The sequence below is a fragment of the Chrysochloris asiatica genome, unplaced genomic scaffold (assembly GCF_000296735.1).
Source record: "Chrysochloris asiatica unplaced genomic scaffold, ChrAsi1.0 scaffold00182, whole genome shotgun sequence".
In the NCBI taxonomy this organism is placed as follows: Eukaryota; Metazoa; Chordata; class Mammalia; order Afrosoricida; family Chrysochloridae; genus Chrysochloris; species Chrysochloris asiatica.
Genome location: NW_006408700.1, coordinates 1769695 through 1788263, shown reverse-complemented (window position 1 = coordinate 1788263; position 18569 = coordinate 1769695). Strand labels below are relative to the sequence as shown.

General features: G+C 35.9%; 1 protein-coding gene across 1 annotated transcript in view; it reads right to left on the bottom strand.

Moving 5' to 3' along the window:
• The window catches only part of ADGB (androglobin), a 330382-nt gene that overhangs the window by 134300 nt on the left and 177513 nt on the right, over positions 1 to 18569 (bottom strand). The window contains 5 exon segments of the mRNA XM_006872054.1: positions 10936 to 11038; positions 12031 to 12094; positions 13104 to 13281; positions 14201 to 14234; positions 15828 to 15957. Coding sequence (XP_006872116.1) covers positions 10936 to 11038; positions 12031 to 12094; positions 13104 to 13281; positions 14201 to 14234; positions 15828 to 15957 — 509 coding nt within the window.

Here is an 18569-nt window from a genome sequence, read left to right as displayed (position 1 = left end):
CTATCACCAAGGCCATATTTTCCATCTACTGGTCATTCCTCTTTGCTTCCAACCTTTGCATTCCAATCACCAGTAATGAGCAAATACATCTTGATTGTATGTTTGATCAATTTCTGATTGAAGAAGTTGGTAGAATTCTTCTATTTCATCCTCACTGGCTTTAGTGGTTGGTGCATAAATTTGAATAATAGTGATATTAACTGGGCTACCCTGTAGGTGCATGGATATTATCCTATGACATACAGCATTGTACCTCATGACTGATCTGGATATGTTCTTTTTGATGATGAACTCAGCACCATTCCTTTTCAATTTGTCATTCCCGGCATAGTAAAACATGTGGGTGTCAGATTCAAAATGGCCAACACTAGTCCATTTCAGTTCACTAATGCCTAAGATATCGATGTTTATGCATTCCATTTCATTTTTGACAACCTCCAATTTTATCAGATTCATATTTCATCCATTCCATGTTTCAATTTTCAATACATGTTTACAGCTGTTTCTCTTCATTTTGAGTTGTGCCCCATCAGCAAACGAAGGTTCTGTGGGCTTTTCTTCCACAGACTTAACTCCATTCACGTCATCATGGTCAACTCTACTTTTAGGAGGCATCTTTTTCCCAGTCGCATTTTGAGTGCCTTCCAACCTGAGGGGCTCATTTTCTGGCACTGTATCTGACAGTGTTTCTCTGCTATTCATAAGGTTTTCAATGACTACTAAAGATTCGGAAGTAGTTCATCACTCTTTCTTCCTAGTCTGTCTTTGTCTGGAAGCTCATCTGAAACCTGTCCACCATGGGTGACCCTGAAGGTTATTTAAAATACTGGTGGCATTGCTTCCAGAATCACAGCAACTCACAAGCCACCACACTACGACAGACAGATGAGTGGTCGCTGTTTGGTTTTATGTCAAAACTGTCACTTTAAATTTCCACATGCACATGAGGTGACTAAAAATATGGCTTGGATCTGGCATATCTAAGACCACAAAGTGACATACTTGCTTTTTAACACTGTAAAGAGATAATTTGCAGCAGACTTATCAAATACAATCCTTTGTTTGATTTCTTAACTGCTGTTTCCATGGGTATTGATTTTGGATCCAAGAAAAATGAAATCCTTCACAACTTCAATATTTTCTCCTTAACCATGCTGTTCTTATTGGTTATGAAGATTTTTGTTTTCTTTATGTTGAGATATAACGTATATGCTGATCTTCATCAAACGTGCTTCAAATATTCACTTCCAGCAAGCAAAGCTTTGTGATCTGCATATCAAAGGATATTAATGATTTTTACTAATAGCTTGATGCCACATTCTTCTTTATATAGTTCAGCTTCTCAGATTATTTACTCCACATGCAGATTGAATAAGCATGGTGAAAGGATACAACCTTGGCACACATTTCCAGATTATACATGATATAGAATCCTCTTGTTTAGTTCAAATGACTGCCCTTGGTCTAGGTACAGATCCTGAATGGGCACAATTAAGTGTTCTGGAATCTCCATCTTTTTACAATATTATCCAAAATTTATGACAGTTCACACAACTGAATGCCTTTGCATTGTCAATAAAACACAGATCTTTTACGTATTCTATGCTATCAGCCTACCATCTATCTATCAGTTTGTTGTACTGTGGTGTCTTGTACATTGATGTGATGTTAGAAGCTATATCACCAGTATTTTAAATACCAGCAGGGTCACCCATGGTAGGTAGATTTCAGGGGAGCTTTCAGACTAAGACAGACTAGGAAGAAGGAGAGGCAAACTACTTCTGAATATTTAGCCACTTAAAACCTTATAAACATGCTGGAAGATGAATATGTTTTGAATAGAATCAGAATATTGTTAGATATTGTACCAGAAAATGAACTCTTCAGATAGGTAAGCACTCAAAATATGACTTGGAAGAGCTGCCTCCTCAAAGTAAAGTTCACGTTGATGAAGCAAATGGAGTAAAGCTTTGGGTAACTTCATTTGCTAATGAGACACAGCTCAAAACAAGGAGAGAGAGTATCAGACATTCATCAATAATCGAAACATGGAATGTATGAAGTATGAATCTAAGAAAATTGGAAGTTGTCAAAATTGAAATGGAATGCATCAAGGTCAATAGCCTAGGCATTAGTGAGCTGAAATGGACTGGCATTTGCCATTTTGAATTAGACAACCATAAGGTTTACTGTACTGGGAATGACAAATTGAAGAGTAATTGCATCACATTCATTGTCAAAAAGAACATTTCAAGATGTATCTTGAACTACAATCCTATTCGTGATTGGATAATATCCATATACCTTCATGGAAGACCAGTTAATACCACTATTATTCAAATTTATGCACTAAAACCAGTGATGATGAAATTGAAGAATTCTACCAACTTCTTCAGTTAGAAATTGATCAAGCATGGAGTAATACATTGATAATGACTGGGTCTTAGAATGCAAAGGTTGAAAGCCAAGAGGAAGGGTCAGTAATTGGAAAATATGATTTTTATAGAAATGATGCTAGATATTGCATGATAGAATTTTGCAAGACCAGTGTCTTATTCATTGTACATTACTTTTTTAGATAGCACAAAAAGTGACTATGCACAAGGACCACACCAGACGGAACACAAAGGAATCAGATTGACTATATCTGTGGGAAGAGATAGTGGAAAAACTCAATATCATCAGTATAAACTAGCCAGGAGAAGACTGGAAATAATCACCAATTACTCATATTCAAGTTCAGACTAAAGCTGAAGGAAATGAAGGCAAGTTTCACAAATGCCAAAATATAACCTTGAACATATCCTACCTGAATTGACAATCTGAACAACAAATTTGATGCATTAGATACTAATGGCAGAAGATCAAAAGAGTTGTAGGAAAACATCAGAACATCATATAGAAAGAAAGCAAAAGGTCATTAAAAGCCAGAAGAAAAAAAAAAGACCAAACTTGAACTTGATGTCAGTGATGACTGTGAAACTTGCTCTCCAGCAAAGATGCTCCAGCAAATGGAAGAAATGAGACAGTAAAAGATCTGAAGAGAAAATCCAAAGGTCAGCTCAAAAAGACAATGTTAACTATTATAATGAAATGTGCAAACCTCAGAGTTAGAAAACCAAAAGAGATGAACATACTCAGCATTTCTCAAGCTGAAAGAAATGAAGAACAAATTCAAACGTTTACTTGCAATATTGATTTAATCGATAGGTAAAATATTGAATGATGCAGAAAGATTTACTCAAAGTCACTGTACTAAAAATAAATGGATGATGTTCAACTATTTCAAGAAGTAGTATAAGATCAAGAACCGATAGCACTGAAGAAAGATGTCCAAGGTGTACTGGAGATACTGATAAAAAACAAGGCTCTAGTAAATGATGGGATATAAATTCAAATCTTTCAGAAAACGTATGCAACACTGGAGAAGCTCACTGATTTATGTCAAGAAATTTGGAAGACAGCTCCCTGGACAACTGATTAGAAGAGATTGATATGTGTGCCCATTCCAAAGAGAGATGACCCAACAGAATGCTGAAATTCTTAAACAATATCATCAATATTACATAGCAAATTTTTCTACAGATAATATTAAAAATGACTATATCAGTACACTGGCAGACAACTGCCAGAAATTCAAGTTGTATTTAGAAGAGGATGTTGAACTAAGGAGATCATTACTGATTCAGATGCACTTTGGCTGAAAGCAGAGAAAGATGTTTACCTGTGTTTTATTAACTATTCAAAGGCTTTTGATGGGTGGCTTATGACAAGCTATGGATGACTTTGTGAAGAATATGTATTCCAAAACATTTCATTGTGATCACGAGAAACTTGATCAAACAGAACAAGAGATTATTGAATGGTTTAAAATCATGAAAGGTGTACAGCAGGGTTGTATACTTTCACCATACTTAATCAGCATGCAGAGCCAACCCAGTGCTTCACAACATTCAAATGGGAGTTATTTGGACTGAGAACCAACAAAAACAGACAATAACCAGAGACTGGAATACATGGCAACACTACCCGGAATTCAGTCGATAGATGAAAGAGTCCAGAACAGAACAAAACTATAAGAATGAATTCAGAGAATCTGGGAGGTCAGTCTATGATCAAAACAATTACAATGTGAACAAAGGGAAAAACACAGGAACAGAGATGCAGGTGGTGAGGAGGCCAGGTAGATTTCAGGATAAAACAGACTGTTTCACATGTTGGAAAAAGCTAATAGATTATAAGGTAATCTCAAAGAAAATTAATACTTCACAACATATCTAGAAAATAAAAATCCAAGAAGAACATGGAAACATTAAAACTATGAAGAAACTGACAAGAAAATGAGCAAGGAAAATGAACTCAGCATAGGAAGGCATGCAGAGCAAAGAAACCAAAAGCACCACAAAAAACAAACAAATAAACAAACATAATGACAGCAATTAATTCATATTGGTGGTGGTTATGTGCTGTGGAGTTGGTTCCGACTCATAATGACCCTGTACAAGGTTTCTGAGGCTGTAAATCTTTAAGGGAGCAAAAAGCCTCATCTTTCTCCCACAGAACAGCTGGTAGTTTCAAACTGCTGACCTTGCAGGTCAAAGCCCGATTCATAACCACTAAAAGCACAAAAAGTGACTATGCACAAGGACCACACCAGACGGAACACAAAGGAATCAAATTGACTATATCTGTGGGAAGAGATAGTGGAAAAACTCAATATCATCAGTATAAACTAGCCAGAGCCTATCGATAATTACACTGAATGTCAATGGAATAAATGCACCAATCAAGAGCCAGAGAGTGGCAGAGTGGATAAGAAAATAAGATCCTTCAATATGTTGCCTGCAAGGGACAGACTATAAATATAAAGACACAAACAGATTAAAATTTAAAGGATGGAAAAAATATACACCAAGCTAATTGCAATAAAAAACAAGCAGTAGTGGCAATACTAATCTCTGCTAAAATAAACTTTAAGGCAAAAACCAGCATAAGAGATTAAAAAGGACATTATCTCATGATTAAAGGGTCAGTTCAACAAGATGACATAACCATAATAAACATATGCACTCTCAATGAAAGAGCCCCAAAATATGTAAAGCAAATCCTAATAGAATTGAAGAAAGAAATAGACAAATCTACACTAATAGTGGAGAATTTTAATACACCACTTTCGAAAAAGTGTAGAACAACCAGAAAGAAGTTCAACAAATACACAGAGGAAGAGGAACTAAACAATACAATTGACCAACTGGACCTCATACATGTGTACAGAGCATTCAACCCAAGAACAGCATAATACACATTTTTTTTCCAGTGCACATGGAACATTCTCCAGAACTGATCATGTGTTAGGCCACAAAACAAACCTCCATGAATTTACAAACATCAAAAAAATACAGATTCTTCTCAGACCATAATAGAAATTAACAACAGAAAGGCAAGGAAATAAAGTCAACTACATGGAAACTGAACAAAACCCTGCTTAAAAGCTACTGGGGAGTAGAACAAATAAAAGGTGAATTCACAAAGTTCCTGGAAACTAATGAGAATGAAAACACAACAAACTAAAATCTTTGGGACAAGGTAAAAGTAGTAATGAGAAGACATTTTATTGTAATAAATGCACACATCCAAAAAGAAGAAAGAACCAAAGTCAAAACATTAACACAATATCTGCAACAATTAGAAACAGACTAGTGAAGTAAACCTACAGTCACCAGAAGAAAAGAAATAAGAAACATTAGAGCAAAAATAAACAAGACAGAAAACAGAAAAACTAGAAAGAACCAACAGGACAAGAAGCTGGTTCTTAGAAAGGATCAATAAAATTCACAAACCATTGGCAAATCTAACAAAAGAAAAGAGGGAGAAAACACAAATAACATGCATAAGAAACCACATAGGTGATGTCACAACAGAATCAATAGAAATCAGAAGAATAATAACAAAATATTAGGAAGAGTTGTACTCCAACACATCTGAAAATCTAGAGAAGATGGCTGCATTTTTAGAAAAACACGGCCTACCTAAACTTACAGAGTGAAGTAGAAAACTTCAACTGACCTATAACAAAAGAAGAAATTGGTCAGGTCATCAAAAAACTCTCAACCAAAAAAGGTCTAAGACCAGATGGCTTTACCAGTGAGTTTTATCAAACATTCATGGAAGACCTGTCACCAACTCTATTCAAATTATTCTAGAATATAGAAAAGTATGGAAAACTCCTAATACATTTTATGAAGCAAGCATAATCCTCATACCGAAACCAGTGAAGGATATCACTAAGAAAGAAAAGTATAGACCAATATCCTTCATGAGCTTAGAAGGCAAAAAATTCTCAACAAAATCTTAGCCAACAGAATTGAACAACACATCAAAAAATAATGCATCATGACCAAGTGGGATTAATATCAGGGATGCAAGGATGGTTCAATATAAGAAAAAGAATCAATTTAATCCATTATAAGTAAAAATATGGAAAATAACCACACGATGATATTGATTGATGCAGAAAAGGCATTTAACAAAATCAAATCAAATATCCACCCCTGATAAAAAACACTCAGCAAAGTAGGAATTGAAAGAAAATTCCTCAATATAATTAACAGCATATATACAAAACCAGCAGCCAACATCACTCAATGGAGAGAATCTGAACAACTTCCCTTTGTGAACAGGAACCAGACAAGGATGCCCTTTATCACTATTCCTATTCAATATTGTGTTGGAAGTTTTAGCCAGAGTTATAAGACAAGATAAAGAAATTAAAGACATCCAAATTGGCAAATAGGAAGTAGAACTCTGCTTGTTTGGAGATGATATGATCCAATACAAAGAAAACCCCAAAGACTCAGGAAAAAATTACTAGAGCTCATTTGAAGATTCAGCAAAGTGGCAGGGTACAAGATCAATGTACAAAAATCAGTCAGATTCCTCTATACTAATAATTACAGTGTTGAAAAGGAAATTAGGAAAGTAATACCATAGCTGCCCAAAAGATGCAATATTTAGGAGTAAATGTAACCATAGAAACAAAAGACCTATACAAAGAATACTACAAAATACTACTCCAAGAAATCAAAAGAAACTTGCAAAAATGGAAGACTATATCATGTTCCTGGATAGGAAGACTTAATGTTGTGAAAGTGTCAATGCTACCCAAAGCAATCTATATATATAATGTAATCCCAATCCAAATTCCAACAGTCTTTAAAGAGATGGAAAACACGATTACAAACTTTATATTATGGAAAGGCAAGAGTTCCAGATAAACAAAAAAGTTGGAGGTCTCTCACTCCCTGATTTCAAAATTTACTACATGGAGACAGTGGTCAGCACAGCCTGATACTGTTACAATGAAAGATACATAGATCAATGGAAAAGAGTTGAGATTCCAGAAATTAATCCATCCCCGTACAGCCAACTGATATTTGACAAAGGGTAAAAGTAAATTGAATGGGGAAGAGAGAGTACATTGAATGGGAAATAGATATGCAAAAGATTGAAACAAGACCTTTATCTCACACCATATACAAAAACCAACTCAACATGGATTAAAGGCCTATAACAGACTCATAACAAAAGTAGATATTGAGCAGGTCATCTAAAAACTCACAACCAAAAAAATCCAGGTGTAGATGACTTTTACCAAACAGGAGAGCTGTCACCAATTCTACTTAAATTATTCCAGATATATAAAAGGATGGAAAACTTTCTAATACATTTTATGAAGCCAGCATAACCCTCAATATCATTCATTCTTGATCATATGCTACCTCCTAAAAAACCTGAATATCAACCAATTTTTTTTTTGATACAATGGTTCTGTGTATCCCCTTTCCATGTTCTTTTGATGCTACACATGCTGTTCAATATTTTGATCATTGCTGTTGTTATTAAATGCCATCTAGTTAGTTCCAACTCATAGCAGCCCTGTATAGGATTATCAAGGAGCAGCTGGTGAGTTTGAATCACTGGCCTTGTGGTTCAAACCGACTTTATGGTTCAGGCTGTGTTCCATAGTACTACACTAGGACTCCATTTTGGAGTTGGAAAACTAAATGGGAAGAGAATGGCTGACATTTGTCAAGCTCAAAAAACTGAAGAAAAACTTCAAGCCTGGAGTTACAATATTGAGGGAACCTATGAGCATAATCTCTCTCATAGATTCCCTCAATATTGTAACTGCAAACTTGAGTTTTTCTTCAATTCTTTGAGCCTGACAAATGTTGGCCATGCTCTTCCCTTTTAGTTTCGACCTCTAAGTCTTTATACATTTCATTATAATACTTTACTTTATCTTCTCAAGCCTCCCATTTAAATCTGCTGTTCAGATATTATTCTCTACTACTTTTTCCATTCACTTCCATTCACTCTATGTCTAAAGAACACGTTTTAGAGTCTCTTCTGATACACATTTTGGTCTTTTCTTTTTTTTTTCCTGTATTTTTTCTTCTTCATAAATGATGTCCTTGATATCAGCCCACATCATATCTGCTCTTTTGTCATTAATGTTCAATGTATCAAATATATTCTTGGAATTGCCCCTAAATTCAGGTGGGATATACTCAAGGTCATATTTTGGCTCTCATGGACTTGTTTAAATTTTCTTCAGCTTCAACTTGAATTTACCTATGAGCAATATACTACAGATGACCTCAGGTCTTGTTCTGACTGATAATAATGAGCTTTCCATTGATGTAACCAATTTAATTCCTGTGGAGTCAACCCAGTGAGATGCATGTGTATATTCACACTTTATGTTCCTGATGAAATAGATTTGTAATGAATAAGTAATTGGTCCAATAAAATTGTATCATGTGATCCCTGGTGATATTTATATTATCAACATCATATTTTTCAATTAGCAACCCTTCTTTGAGAGTGTGGTGATTCTGTAAAATAAGCATTGGACTGCTCACTACAAGGTCAGTGGTGTGCCCACCAGCTACTCTGCAGGAAAAAGAAGAAGCGTTTTGCTCCTGTGAAAATTTATAACCTTGGAAACCCCTATATTGAATCACTGTGAATACAAACTGATTCACATGCAGGCAATTAACAACAATTAACTTTGCATCTCACTTTTGTATTCCAATCACCAATAATTATCAATACATTTTGATTTTATGGTTGATCAGTTCCAGACTGAAAAACTTCAATATTTTCATCTTTGGAATTAGTGTCTGGACATAAATTTGAATATCATAGGTATTCACTGGTTTTCCTTTTAGGCTTACGGATGTTATCTTATTACGGACAAGATTTATACTTCAGGACAGATGTTGAAATGTTCTGTTTACTGATTAATATGGTGCCATTCATTTACAATTTGTCATTCCTAACATAGCAGATCATATGACTGTGTGATTCAAAATGGCTGAAAAAGTACACTTCAGCTCACAATGACTCGGATATTGATCTTGATGTATTCCATATCATTTTGGACAACTTCCAATTTTAATAGATCCATATTCCATGCTTTCCATATCTGACTTAATGGATGTTTTTAGCTTTTTCTTCGCATTATGAGTTGTGCCACATCAGCAAATGAAAGTCCTGAAAGCGTTAGTCCAGCGTCAAGGTCAACTCTACTTTGAGTAGGCAGCTATTCTCCACTCATATTTTGAATGCTTTTCGACTTGAAGGGCTAAGCTCTGGCCCTGCATCAGACAATGTTCTACTGCTATTCATAACGTTTTCTTTGGCCATTTTAAAAGTAAGCAGGTTGCCAGGTCTTTCTTCCTAGTCTGTGAGCACTGTGAAACCTGTAGGTGATCCACTGGATTTTTTAATACCTGTGGCATCACTTCTAGCAATGCAACAAAACCCGAGCCATCACATAACAAAATGAGAGATGAGTGGTGCTGAGAAGACTTGTTGTTGCTATTGTTATGTGCCATGGAGTCAGTTCCGACCCACAGCGACCCTGTACAGGGTTTCTGAGGCTGTAAATCTTTACGGGAGCAGAAAGCCTCATTTTCCTCCAACGGAACAGCTGGTAGTTTCGAGCTGTTGACCTTGTGGTTTGCAGCCCGATTCGTAACCACTACGCTACCAGGACTAGCAGGTATAATTTGTTTAGCTGACACCTTATGGTTGCTATTGTGCCTTTTGTTTATCTACTTGTTTCACCAACAAATTCAGCTGCTCTGATGGTTAGGCACAAGATGAAATTTAATTATAACTGGAATTTTTATCCAGGGAAGTAAGATGAGAGAATAACAAGGACAAATGTTTGGAAGGTGTATGTAATGGTATAATTATAGTGAGAACCACGGGAATAAACTGTTTTCAAAATGAGATAAAAAGAAATGACAGTGATGGAGGGAAAAAGGGCAGGATCAATGGAAACCAGTCTCTGGGGAGTCCAAGTTTTGCAGGAATAGGCTTGTAGAGAGAGTGAGCGGGAGAGAAGAGTGATGGATGGAAATTAGGATCATGAAGATGATGCAATTTGGTAACAGTAGATCCTAATGTATGTCATGGAAGTAGGGGCCCAAATTGGAATGGAAGAAATTATCTTTGAAGTTGTCAAGAAAACAGGATTTTTTTTCAATAGATTTTGAATGATCATGAATGAGGGCAAGGAAAATGTGCCAAAGAATTGGAGGTGGAGGGAGTAAGAGTGGGTATATTTTTGATACCTGAGAAATATGTAGTTGCTGTTAAGTGTCATTGAGTCGGTTCCAACTCATAGTAACCTCATCATATAGGGTTTCCGAGGAGTGGCTGATGAATTTGAACCACTGACCTTGCAGTTCAAACTGATCTTGTGGTCCAATGATTTATCCTACAGCGCCAAACCAGAACTCCTGAGAAACACGAGGTGGTATAAATTTCTTCATCCATAGCCTAAAGTACTTTTTATTCCATTTCCTGTAACCTGAACATGAGCTGTGCTTTAAGACCGCCATTTTCTCCTAGGCTTCTTACCTGCAGATTCTCCCCAGCGCACCAGTGCAGAAAAGCAAACCAGTAGTTCAATGGGCTTTAAACTATCCACAAATAGATAGTAAGACACACGTTCATCTGAGAACTGCAATAAATCACAATGAGAATCATACTCTGCTGTTGTTGTTGAGTCAGCTCCCACCCACAGTGACCCTGTATAGGGTTTCCAAGGAGCAGCTAGTGAGTTTGAACCGCCAACCTTGCATTTCAGTCTGGCGCATTAAGTTTGCAGTCTGGTGCATTAACCCACAACGCCACACCAGGACTCCCATACTCTTTAGTAGGGTATTAATTATCTATCTATCTATCTATCTATCTATCGATCTATCTATCGATCTATCTATCTATCATCTGTTGTAGTTATGTGCCATCCAGTCGGTTCTGACTCATAGTGACCCTGTATAGGGCTTTCAAAAGTGACTGGTGGATTTGAACTACTTATCTTCCAGTACAGTGCTTATCCTACAGCGTCACATCTAGACAATGATACATAGCAAAAACTCCTATGAAAACTGTCTTTAATAATGACAGCCACCATTTATTTTCACACTGGAATACTAACCACAATGTTGGTGGTTCAAACTCATCAGTTGCTCCTTGGCAGCTCTACATAGAATTGCAATGAGTCAAACTGATTTGTTGACATTTTTTAATTTAAACAACAACTAGGCAACAGACATTCTTCTAAGTGTTTTAAATGCGTTATCTAATTTATCTCCTAACTCTATGATGTAAATCTCTCATTACCCATAGTTTATAGATGAGGAGATTGAGAAAAAGAGAATTGAAATAACTTGCTCAGAGCCCCATATAGAGAGTAAATATTGGGTTTTAAACTAGGAAATTTAACTTTAGAGCCACTAACTTGTTTCTTCGAAAGTGGTACCTAGTCAAGAGGTACAGGCTTCAAAATCAGATATCAAACATAATTATTTTCTTAAAATTATTATGAATTTAGAAATGCTTGATAAATGTGAAAGTAATTATGCACTAACATGACTCTCTTAAAACACAATTATAAAATTTCCTAGGGAGAGATATTTACTTCTTTACATATATAAAATAAAATATATTTACCTTAAATTCTGATTTCTGAAAGTTAAAGCAATATGTACTTGGCTTATGGAAAATACATATATTCCTGAAAAAAAAAATTATAAAAAGTTATTGTTATTGTACTCAATAGTCTAGTACTACATATTAATTTGCTTAGAATCAAATCGTTATAGGCATAAGATGATAAAAAGAGATGAAAGTTAACAAAATAACCAAATTGTTGAGATAATTGCCTTGTTTTTGCTGTTGTTAGATGCCATTCAGTCCATTCTGACTCAGAGCAACCCTAAAAACAACCAAACAAAACACTGTACCATCCTCATAATTGTTATTCTTGATTACATTGTTACTGCCACTGCTGCCACTGTGTGAATCCATCTCATTGGGGTCTTCTTCATTTTAGTTACCCTTCACTTTTCCAAGCATGGTGTTCTTCTCCAGGAACGGATTCCTCCTGCCAACATGTCCAAAGCACTTGAAATCAAGTCTCGCCATCTTGGCTTCTAAGGAGCATTCTGGCTGTCCTTCTTCCAATGCAGAACTGTTTGTTCTTTTGACAGTCCCTGGGACTTTCAATATTGTTCTCCAACACCAAAATTTAAATGCATTGGTTCTACTATGGTCTTTCTTATTCATTATCCAACTTTCACATACATATCAGGTGACTGAAAATACCATGACTTGGGTCAGGTGCACCTTAATCCTCAAACTGATATCTTTGCTCTTGAGTACTATAAAGAGGTCTTTTGCAGCAGATTACCTAACACAATATGTCCTTTGATTTCTTGACTGCTGCTTCCAGGAATGTTGATTGCAGATCCAACAAAAAATGATCAAATGATCTTACTGAGAATATTTTCTTCATTTTAACCAGCAAACAAGTCTTTGAGGAGAAGCTGAAACTGGGTTGGGATTGATTTGGCAACTGACGTGTTACGTAAACAATAAATTCACCCATTTTTCCCCTATAAGACTTCTGTTTGAAGCAACACCTGACTAACATTGACTGAATTCTTCCTCTTGACAGCTAAAACTTAGTGGTATATATAGACACTATATGAAACATACAGAAATAAGTATCCATTTATACTTACTGAAAGCATACACAGAAGTCTTCATAATCTAACCATGTTTCTTTAGACACTGTAGTATTTACCAGGAGCTCTTCCTGAGATTTTTCCTGTATGGTTGCTGTCAGGCTGACAAAATCTTGGTAACTCAGTCCTTCAAGTGGATGTGCCAGGTCACTCAAGGGAAAATCTGTTTGTTCATCTATACAGAGTAGAATCACAAATGTGTCCAGCATATTCATGTTGCTAAATAAAAAGCTACTAAAATATGGAAACTCTTAGAGAGGGGTACAAAGAAGTATGGTTAGGAATGTATCTCCTGAAATAATCAGTTATTCATTTCATGCAGGCTTCAGGTTTGTGGATTTCCCTGCAGAGAGATAGTTCAAACACTCAGGGGAATGTAGTCCTAACACATACATGCATATCAGTGTATTCAAAAAGTGTAAAAACATTTTCATAAATATATACACATTTTTGAGAGGGTTTTCTCAAGTTGATAGCTAATACAAGGGGGGTTCAAAAAGTTTCTGGAAGAAGTCCATTTTCTTTCAATTCCATTTTTCCATTACCTTGTTGATGCCCCTTCATCTACCTAGACTCTATCATCTGCAGATAAGAGAGGATGGCTGAGACAACAAAAGGGAGGCATAAAACTGGAAATATTCATCTCAACAAAACATGTTTAAGTACACTATTTAATTTCTCATACTGTGATACTATAGCTTTATTTTGTTTATCAAGCAATGTCACATAATTTATATGGCCTTCTTAAACTAACATTCTATACATACTCATACCACTTCATTTATTTGGGGGGTGGGTTAGGGATAGCTGGTCATGTCTTAATTTAGGAATTGAAAGATTTGAAATGGTCTTGTTATTTTGATCACAAAACATAAGCAGTAAAACATGAACTTTACTGATGGGCCCTGAACCAAAGTCTCTTTACTTTAAAATCTGAGTTTAATAAGTGAGATTGTCTACTTGTTCTAGTTCAGAGGAGAGAAGAGTGACCACTAAGAGTTATGAGAAAAGAGAGAGAGGAAAGCCCTCAATAACTAGATTCCTCTTTGTGCTTTGTTTTCTGTGGAAAGAAGTCATAAAAATGTTTAATTTACCTTTTCCAAGTACAACTTGTGAAGTAATATTGCCCTGTGAATTGAAAAGAACACATTAAACAACCATTTATGAATTCAAGGTTTTAAAAAAGTTAATACAATGTTTTAAAACATTAAAGTTTTAAAACATAGATTTCCACAAAGACTTACTAAGAACATACTCATACAGTAAAGCAAAGAATTTGAAATGAAGAGAGTTTAATTAAATAATTGACAGAGGCTTTAAGTTTGTGATATTAAAACACAGAATGTATGAATGCATTAAATAATCTAATCTTCAAACAAAAAGTTAAATTAAAAAGTTGCATCTCTGAGCAGACATATTGTTTGGTAATTCATGAGATTATGGTTAGCATTTGATTTACAGAAACTAGGGAGGCTAGTTTCCAATGATTAAAAAAAAAAAAAAATGGTCCCTGAAAATTTTTAGAGATAAATATTATAAAATAAAAGTATAAGACTTCAAGTTTATGTGAAATTGAATTAATGTGTCCAATTTGGCTTTTCTGGAACAGAAGTAAAACATACATAAAAGATAAAATAGTATCAACTTGCCAAGAGAGATTATGGGTGCTCTCAACAATTTTTTGGATGATATGAAATGGATACAGAAGATAGCAGAGTAGAGATAACAGAATATTAAGTGATGATGTGAAGGAGCCCATCCTTGCCTTAAGACCCCAGAAGCACTTAGCAGGTATCTGAGGAAAGAATGAAGGAGCAGACAGAAAGCAGGGGTATGTTTGAATATCTATATAAGGAGAAAACAATCTGCTACCTTCTTTCCCTAGCCCAATCTAGTTTCCCATCTAGCCTCTTCTGCCTAAATAGATCTCTGGAAGTTGCTTCAAGTGGAGAAATTAAATGAGAAGCCTCTAGGTCTGCATTCACAGATACTATGAAGGTGGGAGAGAATACTACACGGAGTTACTGTTGTTAAGTGATGTCAAATCGGTTCTGATTCATCACAACCTGTGTGGGGTTTCCTGGTGCATTTGAACCTCTGACCTTGTGGTCAGTTGTAACATATATCAAGAGATGATACATGCTACCTGAAAGAAGTCCAGGAGAAGGAAGACAGTAATCCATAACAACAAAAAATAATGTTTATAGATATCATAGGATGATGGTGGTATGCCATGGAGTTGGTTCCGACTCATAGCAACCCTACAAAGGGTTTCCGAGGCTATACATTTTTACAGGAGCAGAAAGCCTCATCTTTCTCCCACAGAGCAGCTGGTAGTTTTGAACTGCTGATCTTGAAGTTAGCAGCCTGACTAAACTACCAGAGCACCTTAGGTATATGCATAATTGAGAAAATTAGAAAATTATGGATTTGGTTAACATAAAATTTAGAATGACAGATAAGAAACACTACCAGAAGAAACACACAAGGGACTCTTAGAGTAGATGCATATTTCATTTTCTAACTTAGGTGATGGATGCATAAGATGTTTACTTTATTAGTATTCTTTCTATTGTACAGAGGAATGTTACACGTTCTTTTTGTCTATCTGACATATTTCAGACTTGTATCATATAAATTAAAGATACAAAAAAAAAGAAAAGCAAAGTCTATTATCATGAAAGGTTGGACCGAATGGTAAAGCTTCACATAGTTAGTTACCTGAGAAAGAGTTGTAGTTACTTGATTCAAGTCTAGCAGGCTCAGGTTGGCAGCTTCCTCATTCTCAGTGATGGGAGACAACCCCGATCCTCGCTGCAACCCTTTCTTAACCCAAGATTGTACATAATGCCTGTAGAAGAAGACAAAACATTTTGTAATCTCTTGTTTAAAGTTATGATGAAATAAATGCAGTTTTGCCAAGAACAGAAAAGTTCTGATTTTGTACATTTTAGCATTCTCATTCTTTAATGATCAGTAATCTTTTTTCTTTATGCTAAAATCTTGAGGAAATACTCAATATCAATGTTGACTTGGTGTAAACTCTTTCTGGAAAACTTTTTTTTAAAGCTATGGTAGTCATCTTTGGAAGGTGGAGGAATACAGGAATTTGACACTATTGAGAACTAATTGAACCACAACAATAAGAATCTGAATTATAAAGAAGTCCTTTTGATTCTGTGGTTAAGCGCTTGGCTGCTAACTGAAAGATTGGCAGTTTAAGCCTACCAGCTGCTCAGGGAAGAAAAATGCTGCAATCTGCTTTCCAAAATAGTCTTGGAAATGTTATAGGACAGTTCTCTGACCTACAGGGTTGCTTAGAGTTGGAATTGAGTTGATCACAAGTTTGGTTTGATCAGAGTAATGTGTCTGATAAATAAGGCTCAGAATCAGAAACTCAATTACGAGTCTAGAACATTTAAGTTGATAATTGTGATAATAATATAAGCTATGTGACATTCACATATGTGATACTACAGGATAAGCACTGGACCACAAGGACGGTTTGAAACACAAGGTCGGTGGTTCAAACTCAACAGTCACTCTTAGGAAACCCTACACAGGGTGACTATGAGTCAGAATTGACTGGAAGGCACTTAACAGCGCAACAGCAACCCAAGTACACAGTACTTCCTTTTAAGTAATTGCTCACATGACCCCAAGTCACCATTGTCACAGCAAGAATTTTATAGGTGGCAAATATGTTTCCAAGTTAATATTAAATCTCATGCATAAACCTGACGTCTTCCAGTAATCAGAAAAATTTAATTCACGTAAGAGACGCTATATGTGAGGTAATGAACTTCTTAACCACAAGGTTGGCAGTTCAAACTCATCAGCTGCTCATGGGAAACCCTACACAGAGTCGAAATGAGTCGGTATGAGTCGGAACCAACTCCACAGCACTTATGAAGAGAATTAAATCCAGTTTACATGAAACAACCATTACAAAGCAGCACAAACATATTTGTGTGGCTCCAATTCTATCCAACAAGGAAATGAGCCAGGAACTGGCAAACCTGTGGGCTACTACAGTGATAGTGTTTCCATGACCTAGTACTCATTTACCAAAGAAAGGTTTGCTCTTAATTTGACCTGAGGACTCTTAACTGTCCAGCAAGGCAGGGCATTTCATTACATAGAATGAAATGTCATTCACATGTCTTTGTGTTTGACTCTACTAGATAGAAAGAATATGCAAAGACATTCATAGTAGATTTAGCAGTGATCCAATCAAGTGGTGAAGTCATCTGCATCTAAATGACTCAAATTCATCCACATTAATCAACTGATAAATCTGAAAAGCCGAAGAAATCAAGTAAGGGATTAACTAAGGAACTACAGGTTATAAAACTATCCCATTTGTGATCCCCTTCCTTGAAAATCTTACACAGGATTGCTGAGTCAGAACCAACTCCATGTCAGTTTAACAGTAGCAACATTGACTACTGTGGAGTCCTGGTGTAGCAGCAGGATAAGGACTGGACTCTTAACTACAAGTTTGGTAGTTCAAACCCACCAGCTGCTCCTTGGAAACCCTATACAGGGTTGTTATGAGTTGGCAACGACTCAAGGGCACAACAACGATGACTGGTGTAGTACCATCGGATAAGTACTGGACTGTTAGAAGCAAGGTTGGTGGTTCAAGCCCATCAGCAGCTCCTCAGAAACTCTACAGAGGGACACCATGTGATAGAACCAACAACACATAACAAAAACAACAACACTCACATACAGATTCTAAAAGGTTGGGTACCTCATTTTGAGTCATTAAATCAATTGTCCTGGTGGCTAGAAGCTTCACTTCTCACATCCCACAACAATGTCTGATTAGTATGCAATCTTAATTAGCTTAGAGACAAGCAAAAAATATTTGAAATCACCATCTTAGTGGGTAACTTTAAGCATAAAATTAATTAGAAAAGTTATAACCATTAACATTTTTCTGTTACGTTCATAAGAATTCTGTATATAGGTGAAAATATAAAAGGCATGTTACAGAATCCAAACAGTTAATGCTTTAATTCAAGTTTAAGTTGTACAGTTTAAAATGCAATTTTCACATTATGATTGCTGAATTAAAAGTTACAATTTTAAAAAAAAATTATAAGTACTAATAATATTTACAGGAAAAAAAGTATTAAGTTTTCCCAAATAGCTGACTGACAATTTAATCTTTTATACTGCTTTATATACTTGACCTGGTAAGCTTCTAGACAAAGACAGACTAGGAAGAAAGAGTAATAAACTACTTCCGAATATTTAGTCACTGAAAACCTTATGAATAGCAGAGAAACACTGTCAGGAAAATGAGCCCCTCAGGTTGGAAGGTACTCCAAATGCGACTGGGGAAGAGATGCCTCCTCAAAGTAGAGTTGATGTGAATGGAGTTAAGCTCCTGGGAGAAAAGCCCATAAAACCTTCTTTTGCTTATGGGGCACAACTCTAAATGAAGAGAAACAG